The sequence below is a fragment of the Sminthopsis crassicaudata genome, chromosome 6, assembly GCF_048593235.1.
Source record: "Sminthopsis crassicaudata isolate SCR6 chromosome 6, ASM4859323v1, whole genome shotgun sequence".
In the NCBI taxonomy this organism is placed as follows: Eukaryota; Metazoa; Chordata; class Mammalia; order Dasyuromorphia; family Dasyuridae; genus Sminthopsis; species Sminthopsis crassicaudata.
The window spans coordinates 53050438-53077584 of NC_133622.1; the positions used below are offsets into that span (position 1 = coordinate 53050438).

Below are 27147 nucleotides of genomic sequence, written 5' to 3' on the forward strand. Positions count from 1 at the left end.
TTCTCTAATACAGAAGTCCTAACTATCTAAAAACCAAAATCTAATATTCTATACAGAATGAAAAAAGGCTATTTTTCTAAAGAGGTAAAGCAATTGCCTATTATTATTACTATATTAATATATGCTAGAAATGCTAACTATAGAAATGACATAAAAAGCATATTCAGTTACTAGACCTAGATAAAGAGGAAATCTAACTTTTTTTGAAGATGAAATGGTCTTAAGAGTCCAGCTTTTTAAACTGTGATTTTTTTTCAACCCCATATGTAGTCTCTTAACTGAATATGGAAATCTCAAAAATCATTTTTTATGTAATGTCTAATTTGTATACTTATTTTATATACCTTTATACCCAGAGTTACACAAAAATATCTTGTGAGAAAAGGGGTTAAGAGTGGAAAGAGTTTAAGAAGCCCTGGTCTGGAGAACTCCAAAGACATTGATTAAAAATTTAATTGAAATAAAAATTTCAGCAAAGGTGTACCAGGAAAATATAAGGAGAGAAATACCTAGCACAATCCTGTTAGGGAGTAAAATATATATTAAAACACAAACCAATGTGGCATTTCCTCAACTACTATATATGGAGAAGAAAACAAAAATGAAGTTGGCAGCAGCTTTGTTTCTCCCACTTTAAAAGAGTAGCTTTTTCTAAAAGAATACTCATTTACACTTTTTTGTTAGTTTATTTAACCAATAACAATTCAAAGAAAAGGAAAAAAATTGATGATTTGTAATAGTTAAACTCTTTTTATTTTGACAAAAACAAATGTTCTTCATTTTACTGATTAAGTAACAATTTTGTCGTCCTATCCTATCCAAGTTATTAAGATCTTGCCAGAAACATTTTTTGCACTTGTGGTCCCTTTCCCTCCTTTAAGGGGGGAAAAAAACCAAGACACATAAATGAAAGAAGTTTGAAAATATTTATATCTTATGTACACAAAATAGAATGTTTATGATTCAAACACAGGCAAAAAGTCATTCCCAAGAAAAATGGTCCACCTATATAAGAATGCTATGTATACATATGTAGTTTATTTTTCTTTTTCTTTTTCTGGTCTTTCACTTTTTATTTGAGTGAAAAGAAGAATGCTTCTCTCATTCAGGAGATTTTTTATGTTGTAAAAATTACCTAGAAGTAAAGTAAGGAAAAACATAGTAAAATTATGAAATTTCCTTCATAAATTTAACTCATTTCCCTTTGACCAACTTTTTGTATACTTTAAGAATAAATTTAGTGAGCTTAATTCCAAAACAGTACCTCAATTCCTAGTTTTTAAAAAGCCTCTTATCTTTCAAGTAATGATACAGAGAGAAATGAAGTAACTTGACCAAAGTCAACCAACCAGTAAATCATCTGAAGCAAAATTTGAACCTAAATATTTCTCCAAGTTCAATGCCATATCTACTGAAACATATTGCTTCTCAAAAGGAAAAACTCATAGTATCCAATATTCCTTAAGAGTCTCCCATATGAGTAAGATCTGATGCTGTTTAGTTTCTGAGATCAGCCAAAATGGAATGCACTCAGATTGCTTTAGCCTTAGAAAAGGAAAAGTCTTTGAAGTTCAAAGACTTAACCAATAGCCCTAGGAAAGCAAAGGTCACACTGGACTGACAAACACTTTATGAATTGTTTAGGCTAGAAGATAATCCTAAATTAGCTTGGATAATAGAAAACCATGGAAATCAGGTTCACACTGAGTGCATGTAATGTCAGAGGACTGTAGTACATACATAATGGAGTAATGTGTTAGGAAATAAAATGTTATTTCTTAATAGTATGTACACATATATTTACATGTATACATATAAAAATTACATATACATATAATATGTATTTGAGGCAGAATAACAAAATGATAAAAATGGAAGTATGTAAACCAAGTAAACATGACTATATTAGTTATTCATAAATTACTAAGGGGTATTATTCCATATTCTAACTTTTTCTATGCTCAATGTTCATTAATAATCATTTTCTCTATGAATCTTAACTATATACCAGCCTATTTAGTTCCTATTTAATATGGCTTTTAATTCTACTGTGTTCTTATATAAAAAGTAATGATAAATGTTTCAATTCCTTTGAAATCACTTTTCTTTCAATCTTACCTGAAGGAACATAGAAAATGTCCCCTGTAGTCAAATTGTAAGATGTTTCATGTAAAGTACATATAAGATCACCACTAACAATAAAGAAAACCTGCAAAATATAAAACCAAATCTCCATTTAATTAGAATTTTAAAACATTCTATTCTTATAATAAACATTTTTCTTTTTAAATTTGACCCTCTTAGTGATATGTTCTTCTCAGTTTTTTTCCCCCCAGGATATCATTTTACTATAACAGTCACAATAAAAACACTAATAACACATAAATATTACATTTAAAATAATAAAATGCTAAGACCCTGATAGAGTACCATCATCAAATGTATCAAAACTTATTCACAATACATTTATATAAATGCAGAGAGAACTTCACAAAAAAAACCTAGAAACACATGATATTTGGATAGCATGCTGTTCATTTAAAAAATAGGCCCTCTCTTATCCAGGAAACAAAAAGCTCCATTAAAAATATTATCAAAATAGATCTGTTAAAATCTTAAGCTAAAGGCACCAAAAGCTTTTACATGCAAGAACAATTATATAAATGATTCTGCAAGGATCAGAAAATCTAAAAAGAAATTTATCTCCATAATTATTACATGGAATTCATTTAAGCAAAAAGTTTATGTTCATGTTAAAAAAATGAGAAATTAACACTTTATAATAGTTTGTAGCCATTATCATGGTAGATTCATATAATTCTGAATGTTATTTTTGGTTAGCCTACATAATTATTAGGCTGAAATGCCACCGAGTTTACGGAGAAAGTAGCATTATATTTAAAAGATATTGGTGTATATTTAACACTTTTAAAACAATGTTTTTAAGTAATCTACATACAAACTACAAAATTCCTTTAATCACTATCTCAAAATTATAAAGAAATTCAGCGACTACCCTACTCCAAATTCAATCACCTCTACAATTGATCATCCAGCTAAATTTAGCTTGAAGAAATCTATCGAAGGGTTACAACTACCTCCCAAAGTACCCCATCACACAAAATCTCTCATGATCCAGAAGTCTTTCCTTAAATCAAGCCTAGATCTACAACTCTACAACTTCCATTCACCCATTATTCCTAGTTGTACTTTTTTGGGGCTACTTAGAAAAATCCTTCTTCCAAATAATACTCCATAAGCAAATACTGAATACAATTGGCATTCCTACTGAATCTTTTCTCTAAATTAAACATATCTAATTCTTTCAATTGATCTTCCAATGAATGATTATGATCCCTGGGCCTTTTATCATTTTATTTACCCTCCCTGTCTTGACACACTGCAGTGGATCAATGATTTTTCCAAAATAAGGCTCTCAGAACTGAATATATGTGGTTCTGATGATACAAGAGGACTATCACTTCCTTACTTTCCAGCCTTCCTTAAAAAGTAGCTTTTTTGACGTTATACAATATTGGATCTGCAGTGTACTAATAACGCCCTTCAAACCTTTTTCATACAAATTGATCTGTAGCCACAAATTCTACACCCTCTATTTGTGAAGTTAAATCCTTTAAGCTTTTTTAAAACAGCCCAAAATAACAATCTTTTTGGATTCCCATTATAATAGCTGCTTGTTTTCCCTCTAATTTTATGTTGTCTACAAATTTTATGAGGTTATCACCTTTATCCATAGCCAATTAATAAGTTAAATACATTTAAGTCTAGGCCTTTGGGAGATTCCACTAAGGACCTAATTGCAAAGTGACACTGAATGATTAATGATTACTCACTGGGTCAACCAATTCTAAATTCACTAAATTCTACTTTGTCTAGCCCACATCACTCAAAAAAGGCCAAGAAGAACTTTTAAAATGTTTTATTAACATCTAGATAAGCCATGTCTTATAAAAGTCCATTGGTCTAGCAGTCTTATATTAGAGTCCTTTCAAAAAAGAAAAAAAGAAAGGGGTTTGACATAATCTATCTTTTGAAAAGAATTTTTTTTACTTTACCTTCATTTATAAATATGTACTATTTGTACCAAATACTCTCTTCCCTAAAGAGACCCATTTCCTTTTTCAAAGAAAAAAAAGAAGAAAAAATGCAACAATGCTAACCTAGCCAGATCTAACCAGATCTACCATATTTATGATGTAATATTTACTATGCCACATCTGTAATCCTCAAGTTCTGCAAAGGAAGAAGGAAAAAGCATTTTCTCATATATCTTTTGGTCAAGCTTGGTAACTATAATTAGCATCACATTTCACTTTGGAAGGATGTGATGGGGGTCCAAAAAAATTGTTTTGGAATGTTTTAAAGATTAACTAGGGATTAATTAACAGGGATAAACAAATTCTGATACTAACTTTAAATAAGTGAACTTCACAAATAGGGAATTGTAGAACTTATGGCTATAGATTAACTTGCAGAAAAAGATTTCAGGGGCATTAGTACATTACAGGCCCAATATTATATAGCAGTCAATATGCTTATTATTTTCCTACTTCTAATCACTTCACTTTGTACCAGTTCACCGTCTTCTAAAACTTCTTAGTACTTTATTTTAGTGTTTTGATTTGTTTTTTCATTTCTGACTTCTTCAGGGTAAATTCCTAGCAATGGGAATGCTGGATTGTAGGCCATGATAAAGTCATAAAAGCTCAATAATACATTTTAGTAATTTATAAGAACTGAAAGTAACCTCACTGATTCACTGATTTGTGGCTTACAAATTCTATTCTCTTTCCTTTTTGATATACTGAATATTGTGTACATATATATATATGTATATATATATATATATGTATATATATGTATATAAAAAGTGGATATATATAAACCATACACATATATTCCCATCAAGCTCCCAGACCCTCCTTATCATCATCTTTATTATCCCTAGCAAATCGGTACACCCCAGGTTAAAAATTTTTGCTCTTGAGGAATTTGGGAAAGAATTAAACAAAAAGTCCATAGAATTAGAAACCATTAATGGACTGTGATTTGTAATGATGGATTTACATATTTATCATCAAATACTTTTGAAAAATCAGGAGCTAAACACCAAGAATATCAAAGACAAATTTGGAGGTTTAATAGAGGAAAAATACAAAATGGAAGCTTAAATAGATGTTATGTTAGCAAAAGATAAGAAGAATCATATGTCATTTGAAAGAGGTGGGGAAGTCAGCCAGCATACTGATAAGGCAAATTAGCCTGCCTAAATCAATTTATTAAATTAAACAAAATAAATAGTATAGTATACTAAATATAGCATTTTCATAGATTGGTCAAGAGCACAGAATTGAATTATTCAACTTAGAATTATTAAAATGTCATAGACTTCCTCTGCCTGGGTCTTTTATCTCATTTTTTTCTGATTTCTCATTTTTACTGATTCTTAAATTCCCCAAGATTTTCAGAGTATAATTGAACATTCCCTTGTTTACTGAAAGAAATCTAAAGTCCCACTAGTAGCTCACTTTTATTACTCATTTATTTTAACTGTCCATTGGAATCAGATCAATTATATTTATAATCCTTCAAGTTTCATGTCTAAGAATTTCTAGATTGCTATGGTTAATGTAGACATCACATTTTTGCAATTTTTACTCTCCCTCCTAGCATTTCATAAGGCAACATTGCTCAAGTCTTTCCTCCCTTTGAAAACCTAAATTATATTCTAAACTGCTGTTGCCGTGCTGTTCCACTTAGAAATATCAACTATTTTCTGATAAACGCAGTCTCCGGGCTCCTTAGGCCTCCTCACTATTGGAACTACTATTTAACTTTTTAATTTTTGTTAAGAAATGGTGGTACTCTGTGTTGATTCTTTTTCTTTATCTCCTGTTTTCAGAATCAATTAACTTATTTTGTATATCAGGTAACAATTTTTGTAATAGAATGCTATAACTTTACATCTTTATACTTTCTTCTAATTAGTGATAATTTTCACCCTTGTTCCAACAAATCAATGATAAAATCGCCATTGGTTGCTAAGAAATGACTATTAATACTACAAGTGATTTCCTATCTTTTAAGATATAATCATTTCCATTTTTTATGATACTGTTTAATTTCTTATGGATAAAACTGTCTGTTATTTTCGATCTGTTAGCATAGCATAAAGCATGTTAAAAATATTTGTTGCTAAGATGGATAGATTGTAAACAAAAAACCTCAATACATTATAGTTGCTCTTCTATTTTATTAAGGTTATAAATAGTTTTTGGTGTTTTCTTAAGGCCATTAAAATTGGACACAACCTATAATAAAGAAATATAGGGAGAAAATGGATACTCACCACTGTATCTGAACAGACGTACTGTTTTCCCTTTTCTTTATAGGGCTCCAAGATCAATGTGCCAGTGGCAAATAATGAAGTATTCAAAATTTTAAACATTTTCAGCGTGTCATCCTGAACACAAAATTCATGTGTACCTTTAAGTTTCACTAAGTCTAAGGGTTTGAAAGAAAGATATACCATGTGAATTACATAATGTATACTAGAGAAGTAGGATAGTCTATATTAAGAATATCTAAGTTCCAATCTCAGTTCTGCTAGAAACTTCTTGTGCTACTTCACTTTCACTATGAAGTTGTTTCTTCTTCTACAAAATGAGGATGACTAAATTAAATTTGAAGTCCCTTCTAAATTTAAATCCTATGATCCATGTGGAAACCAGCTCAATTAAATGCTTGCTTGCATTTAATATAATATATACTTCTATTTTTTTCCCTTGACTGTCACTCATATTGCAATCTACTAATGTTGAAAGATTTTTGAGGCTCAAAATATTGATCAGAAAATGTTGAAATTGGGTATAGAGTTATTTTATGTCTTGATTTCATCTAAAGTTCCCAGGATTCAACATTTTCTCTTTTATACATGTACATTTCTGGATACATAACTTGATCAAGATAAATAAAACTGGGAGCACAATCGTTAGAGCACCAGCCCTGAAGTCAGGAGGTTCTGAGTTTAAATCTGGTCTCAGATACTTAACACTTCCTAGCTGTATGACCCTGGACAAGTCACTTAACCCCAATCACCTGGGGGGGAGGGGAATATAAATAAAACCATAGAATAAAGTTAGTAAAGTCAGACACTGATAGCTTCATGGTTTCACAAATATGTAGGTTATTTTTAGTAGGGCAGATCAAAACACACCTATACCTTCTAATTTTCAATCCAATTTTCCCTTAAGTCTTCCACAGCAGACTTATTCTATATAAAAAGTCTTTGCTCTAAAGGTTAGTATCTGTGGATACAAGCAAAAGATTTATGTTGTCTATTTTTCATTTATTCTAAGTGATACCTTCACCCCTTTTCCAACCATATATATGTGTCCTTTTTTTCAATGATCATTGTTATTATAACACATTCCAATTTTACCTATCTATTGCCTTTTGGGTAATCCATAATTTTTATTTTGTAAAGGTTAAGCAATTACTCTGGAAAGATCTTATTCAAGGGGGATACTCTATTAGAAGAGAGCCATAATGCTTTTTCATAAATTGCCAATTAAGAGAATGAAGATTTATATTCTGTGTCTTTCATTCAATTTGACTGCACGTCTAAGAAAGTCCATCTGTTCCCTTTTCATTCTTTCAGTCTCTTCAAGCTTTACTTGATCCCTTTAACTGTGGTTATAAGCATGGCACTATCCTGGAGCTTCTTTTTCCTCTCACTCTGAATGAGCTCAAGTCATAGTAAAATATCACAGGATTTAGATATGATTATAGATCTGGAGTTGAAAGGAACTTTCTAAATAGCTCCCTAATCCCAAGTCCTATGAGCATATTTGGATTTCAAGTATCTCATTTATAGAATAAATTGATGGACTACAAGACTTCCAGGGTTCTTTCAAAGTCTTAATCCATGATCCTCTACTACTACTATGGCATCTCTTAATTAAAGCATCTAAGTCTAAAACCACTCATCATCTTTCCCTTCAAATATAACTCTATTAAAATATTTTTCTCATTTTTATCAAAGGCACCATCCTTCTACTCATTCAAGTTCACAACTAAGGGATCATCTTAACTAATGCAATAGCTTCCTCATTTGGTCTCCTTGTCTCAATTTTCTCTGCTCCTGAATTCATTCCCCAGTTTTCAAAGTGATTACATAAAGTAAAAAGTGCAGGTCTGCCGATGTCACTCATTTGTTCAAAAATCTCCATTAGCAAATACAAATTCCTCTGTTATTTAAAGTCCTTCACAATTTGAAACTAGTCATTTGCTACTTATTATTTGCCTTCATGTACACCGTTCCAGCCAAATGGGTTTACTTAACTGTTCTTCATATGCAACATTCTATTTTCCATTTCATTTCTGATATGTCCCTGCTCACCTCTGCTACTCAAAATCCCTACCTCCCTTCTAAGCTCATCTGTACCGCATGCCTGGAATGTTCTTTCTCTTTACCTCTATCTTTTAGCTTACCTGGCTTCCTTCAAAAGTAAGCTCAAGTCCCATCTTCTATAAGAGATTTTTTGTAGTTACTTCTATGGCTAATGCCTTCCTTCTAACATTACCTTCAACTTAGATGATATATATATATGTATATTTGCACACACACACACATATATATATATATATTTATATGTAAATAGTTATTACATATTATCTCATTAGAAAATTAACTTCTTGAGAACAGGAATAGCATTTTTCTCTATGTATCCCCCAGGAAATAGTGTCCAGCACAGATAATTCCCTTAATAAATTCTTGTTGGATGACTGATGAATGACTGAGTAATGAAAATGTCATACCAGCAAAATAAATCAGAAGTTAGTCTTGATGTCTATTCAACACCTTACCCCTGAAAACCATTTGTTCTCTTCCTGGATCGAATACACAAGTTGGTTTAAAAGGATCTCCAAGAGATACATTCAGGGCAGCAATTGCTTTCTTTTCTGAAAAATATTGCAAAAGTACACAGCAAATACTTAAGACTGGCAAGCTAATGATGCATTCATATATAATTAATTTTACATTGTAAAGAATCTTATTATGGAAGACTATAATAACTATAAGAGCACAAAAGAAAATTAACATTTTCAAATTCCAAGTGATTAGTCTGAAGAAAAACTGTTTATATCCTATTCTCTAGTACAGTACATTAGAAAGGTTACTAAAGTGGAACCAGAAAATTTATATTTTAGTCTTGATTCTAGCTAACTAAATGACCTTAGTAATAATTCACTTAACTTCTCTAGGCCTTAACTTATTTAGCTATAAAAAGATTTGATATGATGAGCCCTAAAATTACTTTAAATTCTAAAATTCCATTTTAAAAATAACACCAAAAATGAAATTATTTTTGTTAAGAATCAGACAAAAAAAGTAGATTGAAATGAAAAGGGTAACATCACTTGAAATTTTCAAACTATTTTTAAAGATTCTTTTAATATTACAAATAGTTATTTTAAATGTTTATAAATGAGATAAAATCCATTTTACATTACATTAACTCTGACAACTTCAACTATTAGAAGAAAGTTTATGAAGACTGGAGGGTAAGAAAAAGTCAAAATCATGTCACAGGGCAGTTAGTTGGTATAGTGGATAGAGCACCAGCCCTGAAGTCAAGAGGAACTGAGTTCAAATCTGGCCTCAGACACTTAATACTTCTTGGCAATGAGATCCTGGGCAAGTCACTTAATCCCAATTGCCTCAGGGGAAAAAGAATCATGTCACAAAGATCCTGCACTAAAGCTCTAATTCATCCATCAAGCCAATTTATATTTATTTTAGGCACCATTCTAATAAGATTATCTGATTTCCCAGGCCACAGAAGATTAAATGCTATAGATTAAAGGGAAGAAGGGAAAATAAGTTACTTCTAGAAGCAGGAATACTGGTGGGTTATAAGAAGTGTAATCTTACAAACTGATAAGGGAGAAAATAGCAATTTAGGAGCCATTTGATGCCTTAATAATTCTAATTAATAAACATAGTATAAGAATTGAAGTCTATAGTCATGAACCTATGATATCAAAAACCATTTAAATTATATTTAATATGCCTCAAGGGAAGGACATGCATAATTTATTTTGGAACTTGTAAAGGGCTCTTAGAATTGAGCAAATGCACTTGAATAATGGATCACATGAGACTAATTGCCAATTGGACAATTCTCTATTAACTATTCTGTGCTGACTTGATTGGTGGGAAAAAAAAGGGAAAGTGACTTGTGTGGGTGGAGTAGGAGGAGGAAATTGAGATCTAATCCCCTGAGGGCAACCTCAGGAGACCAAGAATAAAGACTTTTGATTAGCCTGACTCTGGCTGATTTCTGGGAGTTACAGCATTTGGCGTACAACGTGGACCAGGCGCTCCACTGAAGTCCTCTGATAACCAGGAGATTAGGTGAGTATTCTAATAGACAAATAAGGAATTTACCTTGTTAAGGGCTAAATCAGCAATCTCTTATAACTGAAATGGGGCAGATGTTAGCTAAAGACATTCCCTCGACCTCAGCGGACTCATCCCCAGCTCCAGCCCCACCCAGGAGTGGTGCTATGTAGAGTATAATTAAGATAATTAAGGAGCAGAGTTTACTTGTAACCTGGGTACAGATTGATAAACTCTTGGGCACATTAAAACGCATGTCCCTTTGGTTCTCAGAGGAAGAAAAACTAAATGTAGATAACTGGAAGCTAGTGGGACTTCAAATGAAAGAATTTCACACAAAATGGGCCTCATTCAATTTCTGCAGAGGTATTTTATATATACAAAGTAGTTCAATTAAGACTTAAACTATCCAGCAAGGTATAGGAGAAGGAAAAGTTTTAAAAATGAACAGAGGAGGAAGTGTGAAGAAAAAAAGATAGAAAGATAAGCAATCTCAAGATCTTGCCAGAGGGCAAGGGGATTTAAATGAGGAATTAGGGTGTGATGACTCTTGATTCTCTTGAAGAAGCTTCAACACCGCCTAGAGAGCAGATTATTGACAGGCCCACATCAGCTTCACCTTCAGGGACAGAGGGAGGAGTAGTAGTGGGAGGGTCAGTGATATCATCAGCACCTCCCCCCCCAACAATCACCAACTCCTATAACTAGATTACAGAAAACAATTTTTCAAGCGGCCCAAAATAGAAAAGAAATAGAGATTTCAAACTTCAAATTTTCCCTGTCATTCAACAGTATAATTCTGCAGGCCAAGAAAGTAGAAGATACATTCCTTTTGATATAGACATCCTTAAAGACCTGAAAAAAGCTTGCACTCTTTATGGGGCTACATCAGCTTATGTTAAGATGTTAATATACAATTTGGCTTATGAAACCTTAACCCCTAGTGACTGGAAAGTCATTGCAAAGGTGTGCTTAGAACCTGGACAAAACCTGTTGTGGCTTTCTGAATATAGTGGGCTCTGTAGGATTCAAGCCCAACAATATAGTCAAAGTGGAATTAATACTTCAATCACCTGTGACTACTAACAGGTATAGGTTCTTATGCAGAAGCTTCAGTAAAGATTAATTACTCCATAGAAGCATTTGAGCAAATTGCTGCTGCTGCTATCAAAGCATGGGCTTCTCTCCCCAGTAAAAACTACAAGGGTGAGACCTACACAAAAATTGTACAAGACCAAATGAACCCTTTGCTGATTTTGTGGCACGTTTGCAGACAGCTATCATATGGACTAATGGTGAAAATGCACTAACAGACACTTTGGTAAGGCAACTTGCTAAAGAAAATACCAATGAGGTTTGTAGAAGGATTATACTAGGATTACATAGGGATGTTCCTTTAGAAGAGATCATAAGACTCTGTGCCACAGTGGGCACAAATACCTTTTATAGCCAGGCTATGATGCAGACTTCCCAAGATCCCAACATGGGAAGACAAGGTCCCTTGTGGCAAGGGACTTCCAGAGAGACTCTCAATGCTTTCAGTGTGGTAAAGTAGGTCATCTGAAAGGTCCACATTGGCATAGAGACAGAGTGAGAAAACATGGTGGGAGAACAAGACCCAAAACCCCATGTCCAAAATGCAACAGAGGGTTCCATTGGGCATCAGAATGTAGACTGATTCAGAAAAAAACAGGATGAAGGGCCCAAAGCAAAAAACACTTGGGGCATGATGGCAGCCAATGCTACACTAAGAGAGTGCCTAGAAGTCCAGTACCCAGACATGACCAATCAGCCAGGAAGCAACATGATGGGAGAAAAGGATTACAATTAGGGAGGATAGAGTTGTATGTAGCTGGGACAACTGATATATCCCCTGGAGAAATCTGTTCCTCTCCAGCCTATGGATCCCTTGCCTCCAGGCACAGTAGGCTTGACCATTTCACCTCCTGAGAGTACTTACAAAACAGTGTTCATTCATACACTGATGTGGGAAACTGGGGAATGTGTAGATAATATCTCAGTCACTAACACAGGTAGACAATGTGTGACTTATCAACCAGGGGAAGTAGTAGCATCAGGTTTATTGATACAGACCCCTAATAAGCAATCTGGTGACAGTCACGCACGTTCTGACTCCAAGCAGCAAAACACAGGAATATACTGGACAGCATCTGTGACAGCTGACTGATCTATGCTCACCATCTATATAAATGGCATACCATTAGAAGGACTGGTGGACACAGATGCAGATTGCACAGTCATTAGAGGTGCCAACTGGCCCAATCACTGGCCAAAGATGGATATTTGAAGGTGAAACAGGAGTTTTTACTCCTTTTATAGTTGAAAAAATCCCCATCAATCTGTGGGGAAGAGATATTTTACAACAATTAGGGTTAAAAATGAGTACTTTGGTTTTTTAGGCAGGGCTGCTGTTGAAGGCCTGCCACCACTTTCACCTGTTCCTATCCAATGGAAAACTGATAAACCAGTGTGGATAGAACAGTGGCCCTTAGGTAGCGATAAAATTCAGGCCTTACTAGACATAGTACAGGAACAACTTGACCAAGGACACTTACAACCTTCTCTAAGTCCTTGGAATTCCCCAATATTTGTTGTAAAAAAGAAATCTGGAAAATAGAGGATGTTGACTGATTTAAGAAAGGTAAATGAACAGATGGAAACTATGGGAACTCTTCAACCTGGACTTCCATCTCCTACTCATTTGCCTAGAGAATGACTTCTGTGGGTTATAGACATTAAGGATTGTTTCTATTCTATCCCTCTAGATAAGGAGGATATGAAAAGATTTGCCTTTTCATTGCCCAGCGTTAACTTAGCCGAGCCTTATAAAAGATATGAATGGATAGTTTTGCCACAGGGAATGAAAAATAGCCCTACTATGTGTCAAATGTATGTTGCTGCTGCTCTTAACTCCAGTAAGAAAAGCATTTCCAAAAGTAATGTTATTATGTTACATGGATGATATATTGGGATGTGCACCTGAGGAACAAATGTTAGAAGCATGTCTACAAAAAACCATAGAAACACTAAGGAATTATAAATTGCACATAGCTTCAGAAAAGATTCAAAAACATGCTCCTTTTCAATATTTAGGATATGAAGTATATCCTAAGGTGCTTACAATACAGAAACTCTCCTTAAGAATAGAGAAGCTAAACACCTTAAATGACTTCCAGAAATTGATAGGAGATATCCAATGGATGTGTCCCGTTCTAGGCTTGACTACCTGTCAGTTGCAACCATTATATGACATTTTAAGGGGAGACAGTGCTTTAAATTTACCCTGCCAGCTTACAAAAGCAGCTCAAGAGGCTTTGAGACAAGTTGAACTGGCTTTATCCAATGTGGTTGAAAGAGTCACTCAAAAATCCTTGGAAATACCAGTTTTTGCTACACAAGAGGCACCCACAGAAGTCCTTCATCAAGGAGATAGTGTGATAGAGTGGGTGACCCTCCCAGCACAACCAGAACAAAGCCTTATTCCTTACCCAGTGATTGTGGCTAGAATTTTATTAAAGGCCACTAAAGTGAGCAGTACAATTATCTGGGATAAGACCTGACAAGATATACACCTTTTACACTAATGCACAAGTTAATATGTGCTGTGAAAACCATCCCAAAGTGGCAAATTTTATTAGCCATGGCTCCAAATTTTACACACGGGTCTCTAATTATTAAAGATAACCAGACTTTTACATAATTGGCCATGGATTCTTGGAGAAAAGGTTTCTAAAGTTCCTCTTAAAGGACCAACTATCTTTACAGATGCATCCAAACATAATATTTGCGCAGTATACTCTCGTGACTTAACTGTAAAGAAAGTAATCAGAACTCCTTTTCAGTCCACTCAGAAGAATGAATTGTATATAATCATTCTAGCTCTTGCTTATTATTCGGGAGACATAAATATAATATCTGATTCGGCCTATTCAGTAGGTGTGGTACAAAGAATTGCCACAGTCCAAATAAAGTTTGTAGCCTCCAATATATATCAGCTCTTTAAGGAACTTCAAGAGTGAGTGAGAAAGCATCCAGATAAGATATAAATTTCCATGTCCACTCCCATAGTGGACTTCCAGGTCCTATTTTTGATGGTAATTCAAAGGCAGATAGCCTTCTAACCATGTTGGCCAATACTCCTTTATTTCAAGAAGCACAAGAATCTCATTCTAAATATCATCAGGCTGCCCGAGCTTTACGTTTTACAATTTGGAATAACGAGAAGAAGCTAGGAGCATAGTAAAAGCCTGTACAGTTTGCCTTCCTTTCCATGCTCCTACGCTCCCTCCAGGGAAGCACCCTCATGGTTTGAGACCTAATGAAATTTGGCAAATAGATGGACCCATTATAAATTTTTTGGTCGTCTATCTTTTATCCACATCTTGGTAGACACCTTTTCAGGATTTACTTTTGCAATGCCAGCAGCAAAAGAGACAGCCTGAGTGGTCACTAAATTCCTTATATGAGCATTTGCAATTATGGGTGTGCCACAAGCAATAAAAACAGACAATGGACCTGCACATACATCTAAACATTTTGCACACTTTTGTGCACAGTATAAGATTTTACATACCACTGGCATACCCTTTAATCCTCAAGGGCAGGCAATAGTAGAGAGAAGAAACAAAGATAATAAGACACTCCTCCAAAAACAAAAGAAAGGAGGAGCCACGGGTAACCCTAGAGAAATTCTAAATTTAGTTCTCTATACCCTTGAAACGAAGGAGAAGACCCATGAAACATCGGGTGGTTCCGTTGCTGACTGTGCCCACCACTGAAAGAACCTGGCAGTTATGGCATTTGACTCATGGACATCAAAAATTGTTGGACTTGAAAACCCTCAGGAATCATTGGATTCTCTGAGACATAAGACTTATTGTAGGACTTGAAAGCCCTCTGAGATATCATAAAACTATTGTAGGACTTGAAAGTCCTCAAGAATCATTGGATTCTCTGAGGCATCATAAGACTGTTGCGGGACTTCAAAACCTGTAGGTATCATTGGATTCCCTAATATACAAAAACACTGTTGAGGGACTTCAAAAACTTGTGGGGATCATTGGATTTCCTAACACGTGAAGCAATGGACAATAGATTGGTTTTGGACTATCCATTGGTTGCTGAAGAAGGTGTATGTGTGACTGATGTTTACATATCCTCCTTCTAAGACTTCTGGAAATCTTTTACAAAACCGTGTTGATTTATATTGTTTGTTATATCACTACTTGCATGTACAATTCATGTTTGTTACACCTCATTGAGCCTGCACTGACTGTGAGGAGAGTCACTACTAATAGCCTCTGCGTAATTGCTATGTGCTTGTTTAATAACTCCCATGCTGATGAGTTTGTGCATACTTGTCTCTAATAAGACCCTTCAAAACTCAGAAACCCGCTAGCAATCCCCACTTCCCTTTGGTGCTTTTCATCTCCCTTCCTGAGATGTAAGGGAGGGTGTGATTATCTCCTTTTTAGTGCTTTCATCTCCCTTCCTGAGAAGTCAGGGGGAGCGTGATCATCTCCTTTTTGGGGTTCTCACCTCCCTGAAATGTCAGGGATGGCATGACCACCTGTGGTCTAAAGCAAAAGAAAGCGGAAGATGTAAAGGGCTAGACCTGAGCAAATGCACTTGGATAATGGAGCATGTGAGACTAATTGCCAATTAGACAATTCTCTATTAACACGTTTGAAAGTTGTCCCTCCCCAACTATTCTGACTTGATTGGTGGGACAAAGAAGGGGAAGTGACTTGTGTAGGTGGAGTAGGAGGAGGAAATTGAGGCATTCTTCTGGAGGTGGAGAGAGAAGAAGGTGGTGTGCAGATTACTAGATCTAATCCCCTGAGGGCAACCTCAGGAGACCAAGAATAAAGACTTTTGATTAGCCTGACTCAGGCTGATTTCAGAGAAGACAGAGTTCCAGCAGGAAGTTGCCAAAATAAAAGGTTTTATACTTACAGAGATTAAATTGTATATGTAGAATGTAAATATGTAGAAATTAGTCTACACAGAATAATTCATTCCTTGGCAACATGTGACATTATAGGATCAGAGATGGAAGGGATCTTCAAAGTCATCTAGCACCATCCTTCATTACAGAAAGCAGCAACTGAGGCTCAGAGAAGATTTTAGATTTATGAAATTTTAAGATTCAAAAGAGTTGAAAGTAATCTAAGAGGTCATCTAGTCCTCAAAGCTTCTCCCAACTTTTGAGGGTTTTGTTTTATTTAGCCAGGAAAACTGGGCTGCCATGACACTTTCTGCAATCTCTGCTTAATGTCTCTTCATAATTGCCTTTTCTTATCATCCAAGAGTCCTTTTGTAGATACACTCTTTCCCCATTATAATGGTAGCTAGAAGTATTCCCAGCACTTAGGACAATTCTTAGCACATGGTAAGCATTAATAAATGCTTTGTCTATCTACTTATCTTTCTATATCTACTAGTCCAGGTGTTCTCAAATTTTGTATGAACCCCTTTTGACATTCTCATGAAGCCTACTTCTCAGAATGTTTTTAAATATTTAAAACAGAGGGTTCCAAAGAAAAACAATTATAAAATATACCTATCAAATAGTTTGAAAAACAAAGTTCATGGACTTTAGGTTACAAACTCCTGATCTCAATCAATTTAAGAATAAAGAACCTGAGGCTTAAAGAGGTCAAGTTACTTGGCCAAAGTCCAGATCTTAAGTGACAAATCCATGTCTCTCCACACCAAGTCCAGTGTTCTTCACATTTTATAAAGCTGTCTCCTCCACAATTCCCATCTTCTCTTTTCAAAGTTGGGGAAAAGTAAAAAAAGGGGCAGAGCTGATATTAAAACCCAAATATTCTGACTCTAAATCCAGCAACCTTTCTATTATATAATTATTTAAAGAAGGTGAAAAAGAGAAAGAAGAGGAAAGGGAATAAACATTGTTTATTGTGTCTAATAGATGCCAGGCACTTTGCTAAAAGTTTCAAGTATTATGCTAATTAGTCCTTAAAGGTTAAAGGAAACATTTCAAAATATTCAAAAGAATTTTTTTAAGCTCTAAAATTAAATAGCAAAATAAAACAAAAGACATAAAAAATTCAAGCAATTAAGATCATACTTTGTTCATCTTCAGAAGAATCTGTATGAGCTTTTTCCCTTTTTCTATTAGACTTCTCTCTGGGTGAAACTCTGTTGTCATTAGATATTGTCTCATTGGCCGCAAATCCATCTAAAAGAAACGAAGTTTCATCATTAATTTCAACTTCAGTCCTCACTATATAATTTTTATACTTAGTCTAAAGTAACCAAAAGTTTATAGAAGAAAAGGTGACAGTGTTATCAAAATATTCCTTGATTGTTCCTTGATTATTAAAATTTTCTCATGCCTCTTCTGAGGTTCAGTACAATATATAGAAATAAAAAAACACAAAAAATCATGTTGTTTCTCTCAAGATGTAATAAAATGCATTCCAATCAAACTTAAGCATTACCTAATAATGTGCCTTCATAGTCTACTCGCTCTCCTCTCCAGTATTCCAAAGGTTTCATTTTAATTCTTGTGGTACGACGAACACATGGCGTTTTATCAGGAAGGTCTACTTAGAAATGTTAAACAAAAACAGAATGAAGTTACATGTTTTGGAGAGGTTGGAGCCATGAAGTCAGTTATTCTTCATAGGTCTTCAAAAATCTTCTTGAAAATTTAATTTTTTGGGATACCAACATTAGGGATAAAAATTCATTATTCGGAAAAAACTGTTGGGAAAACTGGAAATTAGTATGGCAGAAATTAGATATGGATCCACACTTAACACCATATACCAAGATAAGATCAAAATGGGTCCATGATTTAGGCATAAAGAGGGAGATAATAAATAGATTAGAGGAACAGAGGATAATCTACCTCTCAGACTTGTGGAGGAGGAAGGAATTTATGACCAGAGGAGAACTAGAGATCATTATTGATCACAAAATAGAAGATTTTGATTACATCAAACTAAAAAGTTTCTGTACAAATAATACTAATGCAAACAAGATTAGAAGGGAAGTAACAAATTGGGAAAATATTTTTAAAAACAAAGGTTCTGACAAAGGTCTCATTTCCAAAATATATAGAGAACTGACCCTAATTTATAAGAAACCGAACCATTCTCCAATTGATAAATGGTCAAAGGATATGAACAGACAATTCTCAGAGGAAGAAATTGAAACTATATCCACTCACATGAAAGAGTGTTCCAAATTACTACTGATCAGAGAAATGCAAATTAAGACCACTCTGAGATACCACTACACACCTGTCAGATTGGCTAAGATGACAGGAACAAATAATGACAAATGTTGGAGGGGATGTGGGGAAATTGGGACACTAATACATTGCTGGTGGAGTTGCGAAAGAATCCAGCCATTCTGGAGAGCAATCTGGAATTATGCCCAAAAAGTTATCAAACTGTGCATATCCTTTGACCCAGCCATACTACTACTGGGCTTATATCCCAAAGAAATACTGAGGAGGGGAAAGGGACCTGTATGTGCCAAAATGTTTGTGGCAGCTCTTTTTGTTGTAGCTACAAACTGGAAGATGAATGGATGTCCATCAGTTGGAGAATGGTTGGGTAAATTGTGGTATATGAAGGTTATGGAATATTATTGCTCTGTAAGAAATGACCAGCAGGAGGAATACAGAGAGGCTTGGAGAGACTCAAGTCAACTGTTGCTGAGTGAAATGAGCAGAACCAGAAGATCACTGTACACTTCAACAACAATACTGTATGAGGATGTATTCTGATGGAGGTGGAAATCTTCAACATAAAGAAGATCCAACTCACTTCCAGTTGATCAATGATGGACAGAGGTAGCTACACCCAGAGAAGAAACACTGGGAAGTGAATGTAAATTGTTAGCACTAATATCTGTCTGCCCAGGTTGCATGTACCTTTGGATTCTAATGTTTATTGTGCAACAAGAAAATGATATTCACACACATGTATTGTACCTAGACTATATTGTAACACATGTAAAATGTATGGGATTGCCTGTCATCGGGGGGAGGGAATAGAGGGCGGGGGGGGGGGGGATAATTTGGAAAAATGAATACAAGGGATAATATTATAAAAATATATATATAATAAAAAATTTTAAAAAAATTTAATTTTTTGGGACAGAGTTAAAGATGGGAAAGAGTAGACAGGATATTGCCTGAGCCCTCCTCAGCATCCCTCAAAATCAACACTAGATCAAGCCTCTGAATGGATTTTGGAGAGATAGACCCCACAAACAAATTATGTAATAATTTTCCAGTTTAAAATATTTGGAAGGACTTCAGGGAAGGTTTTTCTCAATTGGGCATAGGGTAATGCAGCCCAGTTGCAAGCAAAGCATGGCCCCATATGCAAGGGATCTAGTCAAAATACAACAGTGTCGTCAACTTTGTCCTGTTTCAGGCCAGTGGAAAAACAGGCCAACAGTGATCTTTCCAGTACAACTACAGATAACAGGCAGGACTACCTAGCAAAGTGGGAAAGCCTGCAGCACCACTGGCCCCACTTTCGGTGAGAAACCTGTTCACTTGCAGAGGAAACTTGGGAAAATCTTCCCTGTATCCTAGCGGCAGACCTCAACCTTTAAAAATGAGGGAAAACAGCAAAAAGATCTCTGATCATATAAAGTTCTATGGAGACAGGGAAGATCAGAACACAAACCCAGAAGAGAACAGCAAAGGCAAAATGCCTTCACAGGTGAAGCATCAAAGGGAGACAAACTGATCTCCAGCTCAAAAGGTTCTCTTAGAAAAGTTCAAAAAGGATCTTAAAAGAGAGATAAAAGGCAAATGGAAGAAAGAAATGAGAGCTTTGCAAGTTTTAGAGGAATAAAAAACAACTTAGAAATAGAAGCACAAAAACTGACTGAAGAAACAACTCCTTAAAAAACAAATTTGGCAAAATGGAAAATAAAAAGTATAGTGAAGAAAACAAGCAATTCCAATAGATTATGAATAGAAAATGCCATCTGCATCCAGAAAAAGAACTTTGGAGATTTAATGTAAATCAACACATGCTATGTTCACTTCTTTTTTTTCCCCTCTCCCATGGTTTTTCCCCTTTGTTCTGATTTTTCTCTCTCAACATGATTCATAAAGCAATGTGTATTAAAAATAGATTTTTAAAAAAACAAAATTGGCGAAATGGAAAAAAATCCATTAAATAAAACAATTTCTTTAAAAGTACAAATGGCCAAAGGCAAAAGGAAATTTTTAAAGCTAATTGAAGAAAATAATTCACTAAAAATCAGACTTTTAACAAATGAAAGTGAATGACTCAATGAGACATCAAGAATCAGTCAAACAAAATTTTAAAAATGAAAAAAAAAAATAGAAAAAAATAGAAAATATCTTACTGGAAAAATGATTGACCTGGAAAAATAAATTCAGGAGAGAACATCTAAGAATTTTTGGTCTGAGAACCATGATCAGCAAAAGAATCTGGAAATTATCATTCAAGAAATCATCAAGGAAAAGTGACCAGATGGTAAAATAAGTCATTGAAGGAATGCACTAATCACCTGAAAGACACCCCAAAATGAAAACTCCAAGGAATATAGTACCTAAATTCCAGAATTTATGAGGAAATTCTGCAAGCTGTTATCAGGAAAGAAACAATTCAAATATCAAGGATCCATAATCAGTATTACCCAAGAGCAAACAGTTTCTACATTAAAAGATAAGAGGGCCTGGAATATGATATTCTGGAAGGCAAAGCTTGGATTCCAACCAAGAATCAATTATGTAGCAAAATTAATGGACATTCAATGAAATAGAAAATTATTACTCATTTCTGATGAAGAGACAAGAGCTAAACATTCCTTGACCTCAAGGAGCTCACAAAAAATTGCATCCCTCTTCAAAAAAATGTTAAAAGGTATATAAGGGGAACAATACTTTACTAGCTTGTTACATTTTATTTAAAGACTTATATCAATATATCATACTTCTTAAAAAAATATATATTGCAAGTATAGTTTTGTATGTAAATTTTCTTGTTCTCTGTACATAAAACTGTTAGTTCAACTTAAGAATGATTTGACCTGAGCAATTGAAATAGACTGAAGAAAGAAAATAAAAGTAGATATATAAGTACAAGGAAGAGATGACTGAATACAGATCAAAGCAAAAAATTTTCAACTTTTTTTTTGTTTTGTTTTTTCTTTCTGTTTTTTCCCTTTTGATCTATATTTCTTACACATGACAAATACAGTAATATGTTTTTTAAAAACTGCATATATTTAACCTATATAAGATTGAGGGGAAAGTGAGGGAGGAAGAAAAATATTTAATACACAAGAGTCTTGCAAAAATAAAATACTGAAAACTGTCTTTACATGCATTTGTAAAAAGTTAAATATAACTGAATTTTAAAAAGGGAGGGGGGGCAGCTAGGTGGTACAGTGGATAGAGCACTAGCCCTGAAGTCAGAAGGACCTGAGTTCAAATATGGCCTCAGACACTTAACACACATCCTAGCTGTGTGACTCTGGGCAAGTTACTTAACCCCAATTGGCTCAGCAGAAAGGAAAAAGGGAAATGAAGGGGATCAAGAACTCAAGAGATTTTAGAGAGAGGTAGTCAACAGGTGATAAAGAGAACCAAAGAACTAGATTTGTTTTTCATCTTTATAGAAAAGATAAAAGAAGCCATGACATGAGAAGGGTGAGGACCAAAGTTAGGGTATGAAGGAAGAAACAAGCCTAGTATGGGGTCTTATAGGTATTACAGAATACTTTAAAATATTACTACTTAATATATTATATGTATTAGATATCATATAAAATACTACTTTCACCATTGAATATTTCTGTGTATAAAGCTTTACAAATTTAAGAAAATCAAAGAGTAAATTATCATTAACTTACTTGCATCAAAACATGCCTGTTCATCTCCAAAGATTTTGTTGTTTGCAGATGTTAAAACATTATTCCTTATTCTGGCTGGTCCACTTTAGAAGGAAAAAAATTTTTCTCAAATTCCAAACTTTTAAAAAATGAAGTTCTCTCTCTCCAAGAACTATTATAACTTTTTTAAAAAATAAATTAAAAATCAATAGAAATAAGAGCATGCCAATTTCCATAACTGCAATTGAATGTATTTTGTATGATGACTCAGAAAAATTTGCACAATGAAAATCTCTAGATAAAAGTGTGACACGCAAGACTTATAAACATATTAAGACCAAAAAATAGTAGTCTAAACTTATAAATAGGCAGTTTAAGCATATGAAACACGAATTATCAACACTCCTATGAAAAATTCTCCCTTATTAATAAGAGAAATGAAAATCAAAGCACCTATGAGGTTTTCACATTAAACAAATCAACCCAGCAAACTTGAAAAAAGACAAATAATATATATGTTAGAAGAACTATAAAAGAGGGAAATAGAGAAAGATCAGCAAGATGATTTCACAAAAGCCTAGAGAGACTTACATGAACTGATGCTAAGTGAAAAGTGAGTGGAACATTGTGGAACAGCAAGATTATGTGATAATCAACAATGATGGACTTAGTTCTTCTCAGTAATGTGGTGATCCAAGACAATTCCAGCACATTTGGGATGGAAAATGCCATCCACATTCACAGAGAGAACTATGAGATGGAATAAAGATAGTATTTTCACTTTTTTTTTGGTTTGTATGTTTGTTTTTTCTGTCTCATGATTTTTTTTCCCCTTTTGATTGGATTTTTCTTGTATAGCATGACAAATATGGAAATATATTCAAAAGGATTGTAAATGTATGACCTATATTGGAATGTTTGCTGTCTGGGAGAAAAGTAAGTAAAGGACAGAGGAAGAAAAAATTTGGAATGTTAAATTTGAATGTTAAAATTTATTTTTACATGTATTTGGAAGAATAAAAGCCTAAAGAGAAAAAAATCTGGTAACACAACAGAAGCTTTCTTAATGAAAGCAAGAAGGAAATAGCCACACTTTCACAAATCTTATTCTATAGTGAATTATAATTTTACAGTTGGCTAACTGGAATTAAAAGTTCCAACAATAACATGTCTTCAATGAATATGACAAAAATCAGACAAGATTCTTTGAAAGATAAAAGAGCAGAGATAACTTTTTGTTCAATGATCTTCAGATTATTAATTAAGACATAAAAGAGGGAAGGTTTATGATCACCAATTACAATTAGCATTATTTGGGAGAATGTTTCAATGTATAGTCCAAATGGAAGAGACTTTGTAGAAAAGTTCCTCTAAATATTGCTATTTATGAATTACACTATTATTGGCTCAAGCCTAAAATACTGCAAAGCCTCCTAATTGGATGCATAAGTTACTCAAAAGATTTTAGCCACCCACAAAAACTCATCAGAATAAAAAATATCTATTAGTCAGATTGAGTTAGGAAGCTATATGGAGAAATCACCAAGCTGTTTCATATACATTTTAGAAAAATCCTGCAGAACATCAAAGATCTGCACCCAGAATTAATGGGGGAATTTTGCCTTTCTGCCACCAGAAAAGTCATATAGTACTTTTAAAGACCTTGAAACAAATATTCTTTACAAAGTTTGAGTGTTCCCTTGGTAACCATAAAAATGTCAAATGATATGGAACAAAGATCCTAATTAGTAGGTTGGTCCTTCTTTGTAGGACAGATAAGAGATGAATAAAACTAGAATGCATAGCTCAGTTGTAAATATAGATGAATGATAGAAACACTCACATCACTGAGTTCACAGATGCATTAAAGTATACAGTTATGATAAAAATGAATCAACTCCAAAATGAAAAATCAATTTGATTCTCAGATATTTTAACTAAAACAAAATGCCACTGCCTTAAAACATTCCATGAATGCATAATTAAATAATACAAAAATTAAAAACACATCAAAACCATGTTTTTAGCTTCTTCTCTTAAAAAAAAAAAATTAGATCCAATAAAGTTTAATATCTAAATCCCAACTTTTAAAGTTTGAGTTTGGTCACAAAAATTTAAAATTTGAGTTGGTCACAAGTGGTTCATGTAGTCAATTTCTACTTTCTTTTGTTCAATGGGTATACTCAGTCTCCTTTGCCAACTTACAGCCAACTTATCTACCTCCTTTCAATGTTTAGTAAACTTCTAGTATTTTTTGCTAACACAGCAAAATCCAGTCAATTCAAATTATGCAAATTCAATCAGCCCCTCTAATACATTTAAAAATGATAACATAATTTTAATTTACTAAATCAGAGAAAAGAACATACTACTGGACATTAAAGGAAAAGTCTAAATTTAATTATTTATTGATCAATACCTTTCTTCCATGTTTGAAGTCACAAAGGTTTTAGAATCTAATGTTGGAACTGCTGGTGTCAGATTATCAGTTTGATCATCATTGTTAGATCTCTTAAGGGGTTCTGCAGAACTGTGGAAATAAAAATTTTAAACTGCTCATACACATAAAATCAAACAAGTATACTGTCTACAGTAAGTGACACTTTGTCATCTGGTAACTAGTGTTCAATATATTCTATGATGGGCACTCTTATTCTGGCTTTAATGATCAGATCTAATAACAAAGGAGTCTTGACCCAGAATCTTCAAGGGATTTCATCTTCAAAAGGATAGAAACATTTAGAGATCTGATTTTAAGCCAGGATCTGCTAAGAAATGAATTTTGGGATCTTAGAACTAACCTACACAGATAATTTTATTGTGCTTATGTAATTCTTGACTAGAAATGATTCAAAACCATTTTGTTGATTATCTATTAAAGTGAAGTGGCCATTTTTTAAAGGGAAACTCAATTTAGTTCAGTTTAACAAATATTTAATATTAAATACCTACAATAATAAAAGTATTATACTAAAGAATGGGACACAAAATAAAAAAATGAAATAGCTCTTTCTCCAAGGAGTTTCTAGTTCAAAAGATATATGCAATATGTGCACCCAAAAAAAGGGGGGGAGAGAGGGAAGGGACAGAGACTTCTGACAATGTGTTCTAAGAAAATGTAAGGAAGAAAAAAGGACAAGTTTTGTACAGTTTTATCTCAAACTGATTTATTTCCACCAATGAGAAAACATATCTAGAGACATTAATAATGCGACCAATTCAAAACAAGTTAATGTCAAGGTCGGGACTTGATATCAGGTCTTCTGATTTCAAATCTAATACTGTTTCTACTACAATAGGCTAAGGGTCCATGGTCAACACACAAATTTGCATCACCATCCCTTTTCTTAGTTTTTATACAATTAAAACTAATTGCCTAGCAAGAATATGTTCAACTTAATAATTAAAGTGGTATATTTTAAGAGAATGAACTTTTCAAATAACTTGTTCTTTCTGAATAGTATAAAAAGCAGGTTACCAACTGCAACTTGGTACTTGAGGATACCTAAGAGAAAAAACTGAGTAAAGTTATTAAAAAAAAAATTTTTAAACAAGTTTTCCTGAGATATTGTTAAAAATGCTTTTTATTAAAACAACTAAATGTTTTGAATTTAATGTGCTAATTTTCAAGGTAATTCTCTGGATAAAAATTAGAATAATTGTCTTTAAAACTATATCCAAATCAATCATCTAACTTTCTAGAAAATTAAATAAATTGCATCTTAATAGGTTAGAAACCTTATGATAGTCATTACCCTATAAATTCTACAATTCTAATTTCAGCTCTGCTACCACCTCACTGAAAGAATAGGAACAAGCTCACTTTTCCATTCTGAGCCTGTTTCCCATCTACAAAATAAGTGTCTTTGACTAGATGATACTAAATAAGAGTTCCAGTTAAAAAAACTTTTGATTCCTTTATCAAAGGGAAATCTAGTTTCAGTTCTTCAACAGCAAAAGATGAAGACTCAGATACATAACCAGATTTAACTTCTGCTGGTCTGACTAAAAAGGATGGCAAATTATATTATAAACAAAAAAAATTTCATAAATAACAAACAGAAATGTTAGAAGACTGGAAAGACTTTCAATACAATCCAGAAGAGAGGCTGGGCCTATTAGGAAAAGCTTAACTAAGTAAAAGCTTAGCTTAGCAATTAAAAGATAACACCAGGTTGGTCACAGAAAAAAAATAACACATGTACATATACACAAGTATTCATATGCAATTATATATACATAAGCATATATATACATACACATATATTTTCTACTATAAAAAGTACTGTACTATATTAAAAACTATATTTTTATGTTTACACAAATATGTATATGCACATATTATTAATCAATTAATATTTATTAAATGTCTATTATGTTCTATTTTTTCCTACCACAAAAAGTACAGTTTCATTTTGTTTATACACACATACACACCTGTCTTTGATTTGTCAATGTTCTACCACAAAAAGTACTTGTATAATTACATTTCATTCATGTACACAATTATTTTCAACAAGTATTATTTTAATGTAACAATTTTGAGGTGCATTCAAAGTAAGTTTCAAAATATACTGTCAGAAACTACTAAATCATATGTAAAATCTTGCATTATTCTGGGTAAAAAAACAAAAAACAAACAAAAAAAAAAACCATCAATAAACTTTCCCAAATAAAATAATTACGAGTTTTGGTTGAAGTACAATACCAAGAACACACATAACTTTCTAGTGAAAGTTGTCCTTGAAACAAAACATAAGAAAACATAACAAATATCCATAATTAAGCTACTGATGTTTTTCATGGTCTGATAAATTCATAACTGTGTCATATTAAGT

The 27147-nt window shown here is 33.6% G+C and overlaps 1 protein-coding gene across 2 annotated transcripts in view; it reads right to left on the reverse strand.

Moving 5' to 3' along the window:
* Window positions 1-748: 748 nt before the first annotated feature.
* CENPC (centromere protein C) overlaps window positions 749-27147 on the reverse strand; it is a 54455-nt gene continuing 28056 nt past the window's right edge. Inside the window, exons 11-18 of one of the 2 annotated variants that reach the window (XM_074274980.1) lie at window positions 24729-24839; window positions 22331-22413; window positions 17914-18018; window positions 17541-17651; window positions 8890-8985; window positions 6371-6525; window positions 2119-2209; window positions 749-1135 (exon numbers count right to left, since the gene is read on the reverse strand). In XM_074274980.1, coding sequence (XP_074131081.1) covers window positions 1038-1135; window positions 2119-2209; window positions 6371-6525; window positions 8890-8985; window positions 17541-17651; window positions 17914-18018; window positions 22331-22413; window positions 24729-24839 — 850 coding nt within the window. In that variant the 3' untranslated portion in view covers window positions 749-1037. Of the gene's footprint in view, window positions 1136-2118; window positions 2210-6370; window positions 6526-8889; window positions 8986-17540; window positions 17652-17913; window positions 18022-22330; window positions 22414-24728; window positions 24840-27147 lie in introns of both variants that reach the window. The other variant, XM_074274978.1, reaches the window with a different exon arrangement.